A 13,726-nucleotide genomic window follows, 5' to 3' on the forward strand; every position below is an offset into this window, starting at 1 on the left:
AAAAAATAGTTTTAAAAAACTGTTATTTTGAAAACTATTTTTTTTTAAAACTGTTTTCAAAACCGTTTTTACACAAAAAAAAATTGTTTTCTTTTAAAAAAAACTTATATTTTCACTAAACTCTTTTTTTAAAATTATAGTTTTTTCAAAAAAACTATTCAAGTTATTATCACAGTTTTTAGTTTTTAGATTTTTGTAGTTTGAAAATGTGACGCAATAAATTTTGGTTATCCAATTTTAATTATTACATTATGGACCACAACATTGCTAATCTTAACAATGTCTTAAATGGATGATGTGACAAATTTTGATTATCTAATTTTAATTATTACATTGTTAACGCCCCATAATTCTGCCGCCATCACCGAGCAGCTCCCAATTTTCCTTTGGAAACCCACGATAAAAGTACCGTTATGGTCACGAATCAGTCCCCGCAAGCCGCATTACCAAGATCATCCACTGCACCTTCCGTGTTCACCATTAACACCCCGTTACAAGAGGGTTCCCAATCGACTGACACAGTGGAAGTTCTGTTAACCCTTCTTCGAAACATGGGCCGTAAAAAACCATTCTGAAGTTCGGGTCAAGACATCCACGTCGAGTGCTTTCGAGCCCTGAAATTGGGGAGGATACGCTTCCCAAACAACAGCGAACCCCGCAACCACACAATTCATAGGCCAAAAACTTAGTGAGGAGAGAGAAACTTTGGAGGGAAAATGGAGGTGCTCAAATTGTCTAGATTCAAGCTCCAGCTTCAAGCCCTAGTCACCGAAGTTCGTCAACTCAGAGTGAGTCTCTCCTTCGCCTTCTCATTCATCTCTCTCTCTCTCTCTCTCTCTCATCTTTATCCATGTACATTTCAGGAAAGAGGACACTTTGCCACCGAACAACTCACGCTTTCAAATCAGGTTCATTTCGGTACCTTTCAGCTGCAATGCATTCATACGTTTTGCCTGAATGCATGCGTAGTTATCTAAGATCAGGGATATCGAAATTTTAACAAGGCTGTCGATGATTGAACATAGAAACAAAAGCATACAAAGGAAGAATTTGAAAGAAAGCAATCGGAATTGCAAGCAGAATTGGCTTTGTCCAATGAGCTTCGGCAAAAACTCGGAAGGAAGGTTTGTAGTCTAGTCGTAGTTCAATACGTGGTGGGTTTTTTATGCACATATTTTGTTCGTACAAATGTAGATAGAGATCAAGTGAGTGTTTGAGCAGTCTCTTTTCTGAATAGTTGATCAGGGAAGGGCTTCTAGTGTCTAGCGTCCTAGTGCCCGCCACGGGTTCTGTTTCGATGCTCCAATCCATTAGTCTTTTTGGTTACAGTTGATAGATCGTCAACGAAAAAATCAGACTGAAATAAATCAATTCGTAGCTACATAACTTGCGCATGATTGCTTCCATAAGATTTGGATGAGAGGTATATTTTGGGAATATACTACAAAAGCAAGTATGATTGGCTACCTTTGTAGGCTCAAGCTGAACTTTTTAGAGGATGATCTTCACATCGCGATGCAAAAGATGAGTGGAGCGAACGATTTGAAATGAATCTGTGGTGAGCCCTACGCGCTTTGGACTGGACCGTCCAATCTAGGACTTTAAAAAAGCCTCTCCAGTCAATTAATTCTTGTATTCTCCTTATTTGTTCAAGTACATCATTGTAGGTGAGTTACCTTGAGAATGACAATGCTATGCTTGAAAACAAGCAAAAAGAGTTGAAGGGAACTATAGCTAGCTTACTGCAGGCAAGGGAATCTTTTGTAAAAGTTTACGAGGTTTGTATCTGATAAACTTGTTTTAGTTATGTTTTCATCAATTGCTAATACTGACAATCGTTTTTTTTTTTTTTAAAGATCTGCAATTAGGTGTACGGATATGTTTTGACGTTTTAGTTATGAGAACTTGTTGGAGAGAAACATAGGCCTAAAGTTAAGAACCTATGACTAAGTAAAAATTTAACCGAAGTGGTTTAATATATACACAACTACCTGTTCATTCATGTAATTTGATCTGGCAGTTTGGCATATATCTATTTGTTCTGTACTGGATGAAGTGATGTTAATTGCCTTGGAACTTTTGTTGAGAAACTGCATAGGGTTAAACTATGAGCATTCGTCTAACTGAGAATTTGACTTCTATTTGAAAGAAATAGCAAGTGCCTTTGTGTTATTGTTTGTGGTATAGGCAGTTTGGTGGCTTAAAGTTTGGAGACTTCTGTGTCTGAATCTACAATTTGGTATCTTAAATTTCTTGAAGCTCATTGTATTAGCATTCAGCAGTCAACTGTATGTTGGTTTTATGTTAGAAACAATGTTGTGGTTCTATGCCACAGAATATATTGCCGATTTGGTTAAGGGTTTTAATATTTCTCTTTTCTTTCTATTTGCAAATCGCATAAGTGTTTGAATAGAATGAACCATATCAGTGAGGGTTATGGCTTTGTCACATAAAGTATTTGACACAACCAATACGCTATCCAATGCTGCTAATTAACAAAAAATCCATCCTCATATGGATTGCAGGACTCTACTTGTGAGATGAGGCGATCTATACAAGCTAGAGATAGAAAGCTCGCTATTTTATCGGAGAAGATAGATGCTCATTTATCACAATTTGATACAATAGAAAAGGAGGCTTTCTCTGTCAAGCAAGTTTTGGATTATGTGCAACATCTTGTGAGCGAAAAAGAGGGAATAGGCATGTAGATTTCTCGACTTAATATTTTAAGTATGCTATATTGTTCATGCATAGATCTGCAGCATTAAAGGCAGCATGATATTCCTTCTTAACATTGCTTTTGTGTTCAGTGGCCAGATTAAAGAGCAAAATGGACGAGCTGTCAGCTTATGAGAAAGTATTTGTTGGTAATTCCACATTCTCATTTTTTCAACTTATTTAGCCTATGGCTTTGATTGTATTGGAACTGACGAGTGATGACCATGCTCCTAGCTATTTATGTTAACATTTAAAGGCAAATTCTATGGAGTTTTCTAGGGTGCTTCTGGATCATCTTTCACGTCAAATGACATCGAGTTTCTAGAACACTGAATTTAAGTAAATTTGAGAGAACATATTGAATTATTGATTTTGTAATTATCTAGCAACTTTGGTGATTTTTCCAGAATCGTAATATCTGTCATCTTTACTCCTTAGCTAATTGTTCAAGCCTTAATTTTGCTGCATGAGCGCATTGTTTTTGGTTCAGTAAGGCTGGAGTTGCAATCTTTTTCACGCAGAAAAAATCTCTGACTTGCAAAGTAAACTGGGAAATAGTGAACATGAGCTCCGAAGAAAGGAGAAAACAATTTTGCTGCTGCAAGCACAGCTGGAGGAAACCAAAATTAGTAACAACTGCCAACCACAGATAGAAGAGATATCCATACTGGCATTGTCTAATATCTAAATTTGCTATTCTCTGATTAATAACTTGAACTTCCTGCTAAAGATATTTCTTGGGAGTGATATATCTTAACTAGCCACACCTTCAGAATACACTATCAACAAAGGATGAGGTTATACAAAATTTGCAGTTGGAAAAAAAGGTATGGTCTGAGATTCTGTTTTTTCTTCTCCAAATAGAACAAAAAGGATGGATAGAGAGAAAATCTGTAGCTGATTGATTTCCATTAGTCATCATTGATTTCTAACTTCCCTGGTAAGAATCAAATGGTTAGGCATTGCAATTGGAATTGCGGAGCCTGGGAGTTTTCTTACACAAAATTCAGAAAGCTGTCACGCAGTTGAATGATGAGGTAAGAAGTGGGAAGAGAGTTGTTGGGTAACATTCAAGCCATTTTGGTTTCAATTAACTTATCAAAATATTGTGTGGTGACAAGATCTTTTTGACTAGTAACATGTGATGCACATGCGGTGGATCATAGGACATCTGCCATTTGCTCACTCTTGTGGGGCTATGAAAAGGGCAGATGGGAATCTTTGATGAGATTGTTCACCCAAGATACTGTATAGAATTGTATTAATCTGCCACTAAGAGTCTAAGACCATTTTTTACATAATCTTGTGGCCTGTGCCACCAAAGGTTTTCCTGTCACCCACTTGAAAGCAACCGTTAAAATGTCTAATTTGGTCATTCTAAACTGTGCTATACTTGGTTCGACCTCTCAAATCAGCTATTATCTGTGCCTTGTTAATGCATCTAGCAGCCTGACATTTCGGGTTTCACTGATGGCTGCCACAAAGGAGTACCTAGAAATGCACAATTATATCCTTACTATAGCTTCCAGCAGCTTTTCTTTGTAAATGATTTTCTACTCTCATCATATCATTGATCGGTATGCCAGGATAGAAGAACATTCTCCTCAGTAGTAGGAGGCCAAGAAGAATGTACACCTGTTGAAGAAAAGGAAAATAACAGGTTGGCTAAATGTATTTTGTCCTCTTTTCCTGTATTCAAGTTGAAGACTAACTTTAAAAGTAGCATATACCTTATAACAATAAGTGCAAGAGGTAGAGGCTATATACCTATGGTTGCATGAGAGAGAGAGAGAGAGAGAGAGAGAGAGAGAGAGAGAGAGAGAGAGATGCTCACCAATATAATGTGACCATCTGCTTTACGAGTTACCTTGCAGCATTGCTTAGCTCCGAACCTTGCCTTCGAATAAGGTTGAAAACCCCAAGCGTAGGGCTAGATCGTCGGTAGCATAATAACCGGAAAGTCCGGGATCGTACCCACAGAGAATCGAAAATAGCTTAATCTGATTGAAGGTTTAATATGGTGGATTGCGGCGTTTAAGATGGCCAACGTGGTTTTACTTTGAAAGGTGGAAATGCCAAAGAAAAAGACTAGAAAAGTGCTTTATAGATCATCTATCCCTTAACAAAGGTCGTTATCGGTTCTCGAATATAACTCAAATGAGAGTCACGACCGCGCGCTCACACTTGGAGGATTTAGCTTTAACGACTACGATTATCAAAAGATGTGATTAAACGGAACTAAACCAACCTATTTTTGCTAATGTATCTAACACGTAGGAGGCCACGAGCTCTCAGTATATCGCTTGCCAAGACTACTTGACTAAATGACATATCAAGGAGTTAACACCCCTCGCTTAGACCAAAATGGCTAGGTTAATTTAATTCCGAAAACCATGATTTTAAGCCCGAAGGTTCGAGAACCAAACGACAACCTAAGTCTTTGGGAAAGATTAACCCAAGACTTAGCCAAGATACTACTCACACATAGCTAAAAGACTAGACATGGTAAGAAAATAGAGCAAAAGATTTAACCGAAGAAAACGTTAATAAACTTGATTTATGCAAAGATCCAAGGCGTAGCTACAAAATTAATGAACGAGAAATTAACATAAGACAAATACTTACTTGAGTTCTTGAAGGAAATTACTAGAAAAACTTGAAGAACATTAATGGAGTTCCTAGAAAGCAAGAAAGAAAACTTAGGACTAAAAAGACTAGAAATGGCCATCATTTCCATAAAAGGCATACAAGCCTATTTATAGGGCTTGCAAAATATCCCTTACAAAAGACCAAAAGGTCCCTAAAATATCCCAAAAACATTTCACAAGTGGAAACTTTCCATAAATGGAAGGTTGAAAAGTTAACCAAAAATCTGCAGATTTTCCTAAGCTGTACCGGTACTAGAAATGCCTCAGTACCGGTACAAGGCTTCAACGGACTGGCAAAATCAATCTCTGGGCACCCTGTACCGGTACTGGGAGTTGGCCAGTACCGGTACAAGCATGACAGATTTTTTGGGCAACTTCGTGGGCTCTCTCCAGACACTCCCAAACTCGGATTTGGGTGTTCTTTGGACCGTTAGAAAGCTTGTCGAGTCTACTTTCTAACCCAAGAGGTTTGGATCAAAAGTAGTTTGTACATCAAAAGTTATGACGATTCTACCCTCAGCTGGTCGGAAGATGAATTGCTTTGGTAAAACCCTCACATGTCCTTCAATTCCCTTGACCCTTGGGCAACCCGAGCAACCTCCAAACCACCTTTTCATGACTTTTCGAGCACCACCACGGGGTGGCACGTGGCCTTGAGTACTTGGTTGCACCTGAAGCATTCCTTGGCGTTCAAACGCGTTGTACGAATTACCTGAAATACACAAAAACCTACCTTACGTGCAATATCACTATAAAAGCTAAATAAACGCAAGATAAAACAACATAAAACGGGACTAGTCGCACCAAATATCTACAATATTGGGTGCTCATCAAGCATTCAATTCATATATGTAGAGCCCGATGCTCCTATCCGTAAGGATGCGACTATATTGGTGAGCGTTTTGTTTTATTTTTCTCTATCTTCATTGTCATGTTATCATGCAACCATAGGAATTAGATCATCAAGACAATTAAACAAATGAATAAACAAACATAACAGAATTGATTGTTGTTATGAAACCAGAGATTTGCTGTCTGAATGCATGATTGATTGTTCATTTTGTGCTTTTGCTTACGATATTTATTCTAGTTATTGCAATGGCAGAATGAGAATAGCTGTGTTGATGATGATCAAAGAAATTGTGGGGATTAAGGAATATAATTCCTCTATTGTTTCTTATTCGTATTCCTCCTTTTAGATCCCAAATGTTGTGATACTTATTAAGATATCAATTGTCCCAAAGGCTTAAGCTGTTAGGAAATGAGCCAACAATATATATCAAGCTATTCAACACCCTCTCTCACGTGCAACCCTGTCTTGCACTTGGAGATGTGGGCAGCATGCTGTGAAAGAATGCAAAAGGGGATAAATATAATCAAATGAGAAGAAAATGCAAACAGAGAGACTTGAACCCATGACCTCTCGGCTCTCGCAACTTGAGTTCTGATGTTATGATTGATTATAGAGAGAAGAAAAAAGTTATTGTATTGCAAAAGATTGTCTTACAAAAAGAAAGACATTTATATGCTAACCCTAATAACATTAAACAAACCCTCATGAAGCCAAAAATACTCTACTACCCTTCTAAAAAATGATAAACGACGATAAAGCTAAATACTTTCCACAATGCTAACAATGAATTCTTCTTCCTTTTCGTGAAGGTATTTCTCCTGTTATCAACTGTGGTCTAACTTGTTTCTTGGATATGATCTCAGGATTGAAGATGTGGATCAAAATATCGAAGAGAATTATCCTAGTCATGATTGTGAGGGAGGCACTGCTAAAAATGCAGGTTTACTCTTGTTATTTTCTACTGTTGAGGTTTGACATTGTGTAATAATAAAAGAAGAAACAAACAATATTTTCTCAATTTATGGTATTTATTAAATTGTATGGCCCATGTTTGCTTTGGAATCTTTAAGTACACTATTTAGAATTTGTGGAGGAAACTAAACTTGTTTAGCGGCTCTATGTCCTGTTGTGCGTGGTATCTTCACGATTCATACCAATGGAACGCATTGTGTACTATAACCTTCCTTTTTTGGGATGGGCCATTCCATCAAATCTTTGAGAAGAGGCCCAATCTCGTATTTGATGGTTGGCAAGGCCTTGACTCAGCGGTTTCATACAGCGAGAGTCATTGGTTCAAATCCGATAAAAGGTTTTTATTTTCCATGTAACTCCTGTCTTAGTCTTCATTTTGTTCATTATGATGACAAGTAGTGAAGACTTTTCTATTTCCTCATAGGTTTGGGAGACACACTAGCTGGTGGGCCTTCCAGCTTGGTACTTGTAGATAATCGTTTTAGGAGCAGAAATAGCACTAAGTAGACAACAGAGCTGTAGTTTATTTTGTTCTAACTCTGGTTGTCTGCACATGACGGTGACTGTGAACTCCAGAATAGACTTTCTACCATGGAACACTGTAATCTGTTTAAAACACACAGCTATCTGTGGATGCCTTCGATGATGTATAAGGCTCAAACCAAGCCAAACCAACTATAACTAAGCCCCAGATTAGGCTAGGCTCGTGATCCCGTGGTGCAGTGGTTAGGACTTAGGACCACAGTAAGACAGTGGCTCTCAACGAGAAACCATTTTCTAGGTTGGAGGGGAGTCGAGGCAGCTCGCTTGCTGAAGAGTGAAGATCAATCCTTGGAGAAGTCATGGGCCATGAGGGCTCGTTGTATGTGTGTACACTCCTATGGAGGAGCTACATCGCTTGGAGGTTCGCCACAGAGAGGTGCTTATGGGTGAAGAAATAACATTGTTGTGGTGACTCTGCCTCAGGTGATTTGACTGGAGCTGATTTAAGATTTCTCTAGGCGAGAGTGGCTAGAAATGTTGCATGAGGCCATGATAACAATTTTTTATAATGTATACCAGGCATCACGTCCTTCCCCTTTTTATGATCACGAAACATGCAATGGTTACCCTTAAACTCAACAGGAAAACAAGGGCATACGAACTCTATAATTTGTAGCTGAGTTCATTCCTTCATTCTGTCTCTTGGAGTATGTCAAGTTCGCTATCCCAGAGAGAAGGGAGTCAGTCTCCCTTTACATGGGGTTTGCACATGCTCCTTCCCCTTGATTCAAGGAAGCTTTAGAGCATCATACACTTCCAAGTGTGAAGAGAAAACGTTACTCTCCGAGGGATAATCTCTGGAGAAGAAACATTGTTGAAGCGGTGGAGTACAACAAGTGTTCTAAAAGTCGGCCGCCTAGGCCGACTAGCCCCTGGCTAGGCGCTAGGCGGTAGTCCAACGCCTAGATTAGGCAGTCGACTAGTTGGCCCTTGGTCCCCGCCTAGGGTGCTAGGCTGACGACTAGTCGGCACCTAGGCTCCCCTTTTCCGCCGACTTGCGCCTAGCGATTTTTAGAACATTGAGTATAGCTTACGCTCGTGGTATGGGGGCTTGCAATCTTAAATGCTTACAGAGGTTGTGAATCTAAACCAAAAGTAAAAGGGTAGCTAATGTTGCTCCGCTGGAATTCAAAAGTAAGCTAGGGCCGTGAGGTATTGTAAGCCTTGAGGGTGGAAGGCAGAGACTGCTCCTGGATAATGCTTTTTGAAAAGGTGCCTCTTTGGAGAAAGATAGAGTATAGCTCAGAGTGTGAACCGGAGCTAGAGATGGATGGGTAAAAGGAGGATACTACCCAAACACATGATTTTTTAAGCATTTTAAATTTCAAGTCTGTTGGCATCAATTCAGTGAGAAGTTTGGAAAGAGCCTAGTTCAGAGGGGCTATGATTGACTTTAGAGGGTATCTTGACCTTGGAGGATCTCCTTATTTTGGAGGAGCTCCTGATGTTGGAAGCGGCTCCTAACTTTGTGGAGCTCCAGACAAATGAGCCTTCAGGACTTTATGCAAATGGTGAAAGTCTTTATGAGTAGCTGGTGAGTGTTTTATTTTTAGAGACCTGCTATGTTGTTGCTTACCTTGTCGAGCTACTCCTAAGGAGCTAATCTGAGGTGGTTGCTCTTAAGGGTCAATGGGGCAGATCTCCTTAAGAACTCCTTGAGATATAATGCCCCACTATAGAAGGGGTTCTTGTGACATTCATGACATTGTAAGGGCAATGACGGAGGATCTAGCTTCCTTGTCTACTCTACAACGGTGGGGCATGGACCTACCTGTATGCACCCCTGTGGTGAGGGCCTTCCAAATGGCAACACTACTTATTTTGACACTACATAAATTTATTTGTGTTTAATAAAAGTAGGTTTAGTCATGACTCTCGTGAGGTTATCTAACAGAGACCCAAATGCGATTCTTCTGATCCTCTTTGGAAAGGGTCGTTATTTGGATCAGTATGAAAGTTATATGCTAACTCATTGTGTTTTCACGGATACTTCTTTTTGGAGCTTGTAATCATTTAGGGCATTGCTAAATCACTCTATACCTCTGAAATTTTGAGGAAGAAAATCAACCTCCAGAATGGAGTCATCTCCACATAGTATTATAGATAGAAATGAAACGTCATCCCAGGATATTCTAGAATTTAACATGTTAAACAGAAAAGTAAACTGGTGTTTAATAGTGAGAGCCTAAAAGTAATGACAAACTGGTGTTGAAATTGATATCACATTTCTCCAGTTTCACGGTGGGATGCCACTTCAGAAGCACAACTTCATATTCTTTTTCCTTCTTTTAATCTTCTTTCAATGCAGCTTCAATCGGCCAGGAGCACGATTCTGTATGCAATCCCTTGCAAGGGAACAACAATTTGGACTCCTGTATCTCAGAGGTATGTGGATTTCCCTCCCTCTAATTACTGGGGAAGAAGTTGTCTTAAGTCCTCGTACAATGATGTGTTAATAAACATACTTATGCAATGATGCATTAGCAGTTTACTTGTTCTTCCCCACAACCAACTTATTTAGAACCTGAGTCTGCAGAAAATTTGGAAAGCATTTCGGAAACTGAAGCAAAGCGTTGTGCTTCACCCAGTAATAATATTAATAGCCTTTGAGTTGCCATGGTTAATTTCCAAGTGGTATTGGAATAAATACCCTTTGAGTTGCTATGGTTAATTTGCAAGTGGTATTGGAATTTGTATTTGGATTGTTCAAATTGGTGATTTGAAGCTGGCATGAAAACCCATCGTGGGGTGGTGTTTGAGTGCTGCCATGATTTTGGTGATATCATGGTTTGGATTTTTTTGATCAATCTGATAAAGTTCACAGTGGATGAGAACTTGGGTATTCTAGGTTCACTAGGAGTCTAGGACTTTTATCTCCTTATTGGTGAAGGAGTGAACAAACAAAGTTGTTCCTAGCTCACTCCAAAAGGGCAAAGGGGCCTCATCAGATTGGGTTCTTTTTTAACCCGGTCTCCCCTTTTTTGAAAAATAAAAACACTCACTGCATGGCCTTTGTGTTATACAGAATTGGCGAGAGAGAGAAAAACGGAGCATGAGAGGAAAAAGTATTGAGAGAGTTAGGGGGAGGAAAAAATATGAGCGAGCGAATGCTTGAGGATTCATATTTTTCTATCACATTGTACTCAATCACTATAATGGAATTGTTTCTTGTCCGTGGAGTAGGTACTGGGGCGGAATCACATAAATTATTTGTGGTGTTCTTTTTCTTGTGCTTGCTTAATTTTGTGGTGTGCTTCTGTGGTGGGTTGGAAATCCCAACACAAATTTATTTCACTTTTAGCCTTTTCTCATACTTTGTCTTTTGGTTTGGACAATGTGACGGAATACATCTTGTTGGTTTTGAGTGTAGAATTAAGGTTTCGACATGCCTCTTAAACAATTTTAAGCTACGTAAAGAATAAATAAAATGGTTGAATTTTGACACGACTTCCTTTAAGTTTTAGCTACCTAGCTGCCATCTTTATATGATTTCTTGATTGTACAGGACAACTGCACAACATTAGTTCACCATCAAGATTCAGAAAGCTCCACAACACCAAGCAGAAACCCATAGGATGCAGGTTCTATTTTGTGTGTGTGTGTGTTAAATAAAAGATCAGGTTCAAGTACTATGTAGTAGCCTTTTTATGCTGCATTTTTGTGGACGTTTTCTTTAAACTAGAAGTCTCACTTAATCATGGCTCCATAAGTTCGATAACAGACTGAGGTTGAGTTCCGCTTAATTTTTAGGATTTTTTTAAAAGTTGTCCTTATTAAAAAAAAAATCACGTTCTTGCTTTTTGCGTCAAATTTTTGTGGATTATTGATTCGTCTCTATGAGAGGAATCAGAAAAGTTAAATTTTTTACTTTTAGCCAAAATATTTTTGGAAATGTCCACTTTTATGCTTAAGGTGGATATTTTTCAAAATATTTGGGTAAAAGTAAATTTTTTGGGTTTTTCCGGTTGCTTTTGTCGAGACGAATCAACAATTCACAAAAATTTGGCGTAAAACTAACAAACGCTAAAAAAAATTTGAATAAGAACAAAATTCACTTTTTGCTTGGTGAACTCAAGTTGGATAAATCATTGCATCTTCTGATGCCTGAAACGTACTTTTCCCCTGCTATCAAAACTGTTCACATAAGTATCAGAGCCCTTCTTTGTTTTTTTGCTGGAACAGCGAAAGAAAAAGTTTCATTTATTATCACAAGAAAACAAAATAATAATAAAACAAAAAACATTGAGAGTGTTTCGGAAAGTGCATTAGTACTCTCCCACAAAATGCTATTCAGTGTATTCACAAAATCAGAGCCTTCTTGATTTTCCCTTTGCTGCGGGATGGAAGTTTCATTTCTGTTCTCTCTTATGGCGGGGACACTGAGGTAGAAGCTTTTTTGGTGAAAGAGATAAGCTCATCGATTTCTGGACTTATATAGCTTTTGGAAAGGAAACCAATTGATGAGGATTTTCAAGGCCTGACGATAATCAAGTATTCATATTAGAGCATCCTCAATGCTCAATGTAATAATCAAATGTGAGTAATCAAAAATATTTGGCACTCCAGTTTTTTATGATGATATTTCAAAATTTGTCTTTTAGTATGTCTTGTTATGTATAATTTATACACTAAAAAACAAGTTTGGGAGTGTCATTGTAAAAAAGTGGAGTGCTAAAATCATTTTCCTAATCAAAATTTGTCACATCAAATTTTGATTATCTATTTAAAGGTTGTTAAAGTTTTTTTTTGATTTGCTAGGTTGTTAAAGTCAGTAATGAATTGGTAAAAATTCAAATCTAACGGTTAATTTTTTTTCTTTTCAATCTAATATGAGTAGTTTACATTGACTGACATTCTAGTAAAATAAATGACAGTGGAGAACATTTTATTAAAATTCATAAAACGATCAATATTGTTAAATGTACAATCATAAAGCATTTGTTTTCGTGGAGATTGAGTTTTACTTACCAATGATGGTTGCATTTGATTGAAAAGATATGGGGTCCAATAAATTTGGTTATTGGTAAAATATTGCTAGTTTTGATTATCAAATGGCCAAAATTTGATGAGTTGTTAAGAAGTTGCTAAAGTTTGGTTACATTACAATGTTTAGCTCTTTTTTTGAGCAACGTTGCTAATTTTAGCAACCTTTTGGTTTTGATTATTATATTGTGGATGCTCTTATAGGATATGACAAATACTTTTCTCTCTGGTAAATGAGAAGGTTTCAATTTGGGATGTGATTTTGGCACTTCAGTTTTAGCTAGTGGCATTTTATATTTTGTTTTGTTTTAGCCAGTTTTTGTCTGGATGTTAGGTCCGGTTTTTGTCCCGATAGGTCTTCTCGAGTGTTTTGTCCAGATCTGGTTTTCCCAAATAGGGTGACTGATTTCCACAAGTTCAATGTTATCTTTGATTCGGAGCTTCGCCATCCTGAGACGTTGGTGTCTGGGTACTAGCTCCACATTAGCCGGCCATGTTGACGATGTGAAGAAGTGAGCGTTTGGCTCTTGTATAGGTACTAGACACTAGTTTCGTTTCTTAGTCTTTTCTTGTATTGTGTCTCTGTTTTTTTGTATTTGGGTGGAAATCTGTACTTATCGTATATCCTATTCTGTGTTTGGAGTTGATTAATGAATTTGCTTCTTTCCGTGGAAAAAAAGAAAAAAAAAACACAAAGCAGAGTGTCAAAATTAATTTCTTTCCGATTTTTATTTTATTTTTATTATTATTTTTGTTTTATCCTCATTTTATTTTATTTGATCGGGGAAGGTTTCGATAGTGACACCCCCTCGTGTGGGGGTCCTCCAAGTAGTGCATATGAATTGAGAGCTGGGCTTGCCAAATTTGAAACTTGTTTTTGTCCGGGTAGCGGGGTACACGGCGACACGCAAGCTGGATCACCTGTCCCCACTCTCTTGTTTACCAGTACAATTATCGGCTGGCTTAAGGCGCTCTGAACACGTTACCAAGCCCATGCAAGATAAAGACC

General features: G+C 38.1%; 1 protein-coding gene across 6 annotated transcripts; it reads left to right on the forward strand.

Annotated features, from left to right (window-relative positions):
- The first annotated feature begins 330 nt into the window (after positions 1-330).
- On the forward strand, positions 331-13,227 carry LOC131311678 (uncharacterized). Of its 6 annotated transcripts, none has more exons than XM_058339218.1 (13): positions 331-788; positions 864-1,124; positions 1,476-1,558; positions 1,668-1,778; positions 2,526-2,700; positions 2,811-2,867; positions 3,213-3,376; positions 3,486-3,545; positions 3,678-3,755; positions 4,305-4,378; positions 7,083-7,159; positions 10,043-10,119; positions 11,240-13,227. In XM_058339218.1, the coding sequence occupies exons 4-13, from the start codon at positions 1,695-1,697 to the stop codon at positions 11,306-11,308; spliced, it is 915 nt and encodes a 304-aa protein (XP_058195201.1). In that variant the 5' UTR covers positions 331-788; positions 864-1,124; positions 1,476-1,558; positions 1,668-1,694; the 3' UTR covers positions 11,309-13,227. The 6 variants fall into 6 exon arrangements, with proteins under 6 accessions (XP_058195201.1, XP_058195198.1, XP_058195199.1 ...); XM_058339215.1 differs by lacking the exon at positions 1,476-1,558 and having other exon boundaries at positions 864-908; positions 1,026-1,124; XM_058339216.1 differs by lacking the exon at positions 1,476-1,558 and having other exon boundaries at positions 864-908; positions 1,026-1,124; positions 3,240-3,376.
- The last annotated feature ends 499 nt before the right edge of the window (positions 13,228-13,726 follow it).

This window comes from Rhododendron vialii, chromosome 12a (assembly GCF_030253575.1).
Source record: "Rhododendron vialii isolate Sample 1 chromosome 12a, ASM3025357v1".
NCBI classification, from domain to species: domain Eukaryota; kingdom Viridiplantae; phylum Streptophyta; class Magnoliopsida; order Ericales; family Ericaceae; genus Rhododendron; species Rhododendron vialii.